General features: G+C 39.8%; 1 protein-coding gene across 1 annotated transcript; it reads left to right on the forward strand.

Moving 5' to 3' along the window:
• Positions 1-222: 222 nt before the first annotated feature.
• On the forward strand, positions 223-3,304 carry LOC307257236 (GTPase IMAP family member 8-like; the record flags this gene model as incomplete). Its single annotated transcript, XM_080036407.1, has 2 exons — positions 223-241; positions 1,221-3,304. 2 exons carry the CDS (start codon positions 223-225, stop codon positions 3,302-3,304), a joined length of 2,103 nt encoding a protein of 700 aa, XP_079892533.1.

The raw sequence follows: 3,304 nt of genomic DNA on the forward strand, positions 1-3,304 counted from the left end.
ATTATATTGGTATACAGTTTATAATATGCAGTTTTATGTCAAATGGTAGAACTACACAAAGTAGCTTCGCATTGAAATATGATGTAACATTAGGCTGCAGCAGATGGGGGATGACAAGTTGACAAACAAGATAATTTAATATCTGATGCAATCCTCCCTTTAGGTTCCCAAACCCAGGAGTTGGTCTCCAGTTGTGTCTGATGTTTTCAGCAGAGTGACACTATGGCGACTGCAGCAAGAGGTCAGTTCAGTCAGACTTTATTATTCTGGATAACACGCGTCTGCTTTCACCATCTGCACAAAAGAACTGTCCTTTCTTATTTCTGCACTAAAAGTAATCTGGTACCTGAACTCGGTCAACTTCTGCTTAAAGTTGTTTTGTGTTAATTATTATAACCATAACCATGATATAACTATATTATAGTAAGATTCCTGATTTGTTGAACTCTGAGTAATTACAATAATTTGCCACATCAAAGTCTATGAATACTTAAGTAAATGATAAGATTTAATTTTTTAATACATTTGCATATATTGCAAAATGTACACCCATTATATATCACATTTAATTCTATATTTCATATTCTAAAGCTTTGAACCATTTAATCAAAATCAAAATATTTTGTTCTTTGGTCCAGGGTAAGAATAATTCTTACATTTAATCTTACCAGTTTTACGCTAACTATATGGGGAAGGTGACAAGGTAATCAATCTGGCCATGTCCTAAGGTGTCTGAATTCTGGGATAAAATATTTAGATTTTTGTCATGTATCATGTGGTATAAACTTCTCCATTTGTCTAATTTTAATTTTGCCTTTGGTTCTGGTCCTTGGTCTGGTTCAGAAACTCTTTGCATGCGTCTGATTTGCTCTTGTTTTTCTTATCTAATTTTAACAATGAAGTTGAAAACAACTATGAAAGTAAAAAATATATGTGAATAAATCAAATGTTCTTTATCCTGTCAGTGACAGATGATCTGAAACCTGTGAAGCGGAGTAAAAGTTTTGAATTTCTGCCACCTTTCAGTGAGTAATACTGAACTCAGTTAGGATTATTTTATTCTCGAGTAAATATTTGCAAGCTCACTGGTGATTTGGAAGTTTCAAAATGATAAAGCATACATTTAAAGTTTCACCTTGTTGGTAATGAATCATATTGTATAATTTTGATTGGTATACTCTGAGTATGTTTTTCTAATTCATTTGGTTTCTTCTTTTTAGTGTCTGAACTGATGGTCATTCTGCTGGGCAACAGCTGGTCTAAGAGGAGTTCAGTAGGGAATTTAATATTGGGACAAAATAAGTTCAACTCTGAGGGAAAACCAGACTTTGTGAGATTCAAAGAAAACTTTAAGGATAAAGAAATAGTTCTGATCAACACCCCGGATCTGCTGCATCCCAACGTCTCCCAACAGAAACTGATAGAACATGTGAACAATTGTAAGAGTCTCTCTGCTCCTGGACCTCATGTGTTCCTGTTGGTTCTACAGCCTGAAGACTTCACTGAGCATCAAAAAGAGAAACTTTGCAAAGTCCTTCAACTTTTCAGTGATAAATCATTTGATCATTCATTTGTTCTGATATCAACACCCAGAGAGAAGAGTGTAGGTTTCAGGGACACACATGTACCATACCAGCCCTTGAAAGACATGATCAGAATGTGTAACTACAGATTCTTAGAGCAGAAGTACCTTGAACTTCCAGAGCTGTTAACACGCCTGGGTCAAACTGCAAAGGAGAACAATGGAGAGCATGTTACCTGTAAGGTGTCTGAGGGTAAGGATGCAGGTTGCATGAAACAAAAGGCTGAGTCTGAATACATCAAACCAGCCTTAAACCTGGTTCTGTTTGGGAGGAAAGGAGTAGGAAAGACTTCAGCAGCTAAGGCTATTTTAGGTCAGACAGAGCTTCATTCAGTCTCCAACTCATCAGAATGTGTTAAACATCAGGGACAGGTGAGTGGACGTTCGGTTACCCTGGTTGAGCTGCCTGCCTTCTATGGGAAATCTCTGGACACAGTGATGGAGGAATCAATCAGGTGTATCTCCCTCTGTGATCCTGAGGGCGTCCATGCCTTCGTTCTTGTGCTACGCGTGGGTCCCCTCACTGATGAAGACAAGAAAGAGTTAGAAACCATCCAGGACATATTTAGCTCTCGGGTCAATGACTTCACCATGACTCTGTTCACTGTGGAGTCAGATCCTACAGCTCCAGATGTTTTTGACTTTGTACAGAAAAACAAGGAGATCAAGGAGCTCCGTCAGAGCTGTGGAGGAAGATATGCTGTTCTCAACATCAAGGACCAGCAACAGATCCCAGAGCTTTTGGATGATTTGGAAGAAATGATACTTAAAGGATCCAAATGCTTCACAAAAGACATGTTCACAAAGGCTCAGATGAAAAAGATTGTAGAGCAGCAGACGACCATTGCAAGACTTAAAGCTGAACTGCAGAAAGCAAAACAGAAAAGTGATGTGGGAGGTGAAGATGATAATCCGAGCACAGAGTGTCTCAGGATGGTGCTGATAGGGAAGACTGGCAGTGGGAAGGGTTCAACAGCAAACACCATTTTGGGCGAACAGCATTTCAAACCCCAAATCGCCCCAAAGCCAGCCAACGAGACGTGTGAGAAGGCAACAGGAGAGGTCGGTGGGCGGTCTGTTGTTATGGTTAATACCCCCGGTTTGTTTGACACGACTCTGTCAGACAGTCAAATTCAACAGGAGCTTCACAAATGCATCAGCATGTTGTCTCCTGGACCCCATGTGTTCTTACTGGTGCTGCAGATTGGGAACATCACAACACAGGAGAATCACTCTGTGGAACTGATCAAGAGGGTTTTTGGCAAGAAGTCTGAAGACTTCATCATCATTGTATTCACCAGAGGAGAAGAACTGGAAGATCAGTCTATTGAGAGTTATAGTAAGGGGCATGGCTTTGAACAACTCATAAAAGACTGTGGAGGCAGATGCCACGTCTTCAATAACAAAGATAAGACAAACCGCTCTCAAGTCGGTGAGCTGCTGACCAAAATCGAGATGATGGTGAAGAAAAATGGTGGCAGCTGCTACAGCACTGAGATGTTCCAATGGACAAAGGAAGTGGAGAATGTTTTGAAGAAGGAACAGATGGTGCCAGAGAATATCAACAAAAAACTAAGTGAAGACATGGAACTGATGAAGATTATGGGTAAACAACAGTGGGAACAAAGTCAGGAAGAAATTAAAAAACTGAGACAAGAACTCGAAGACAAGCTAAAACCCTTGGAAGAAAAAAACAAGAGAGACAATTGCTTAATTGTCTGA

The sequence above is a fragment of the Ammodytes marinus genome (assembly GCF_949987685.1).
Source record: "Ammodytes marinus genome assembly, chromosome: 2".
NCBI classification, from domain to species: domain Eukaryota; kingdom Metazoa; phylum Chordata; class Actinopteri; order Uranoscopiformes; family Ammodytidae; genus Ammodytes; species Ammodytes marinus.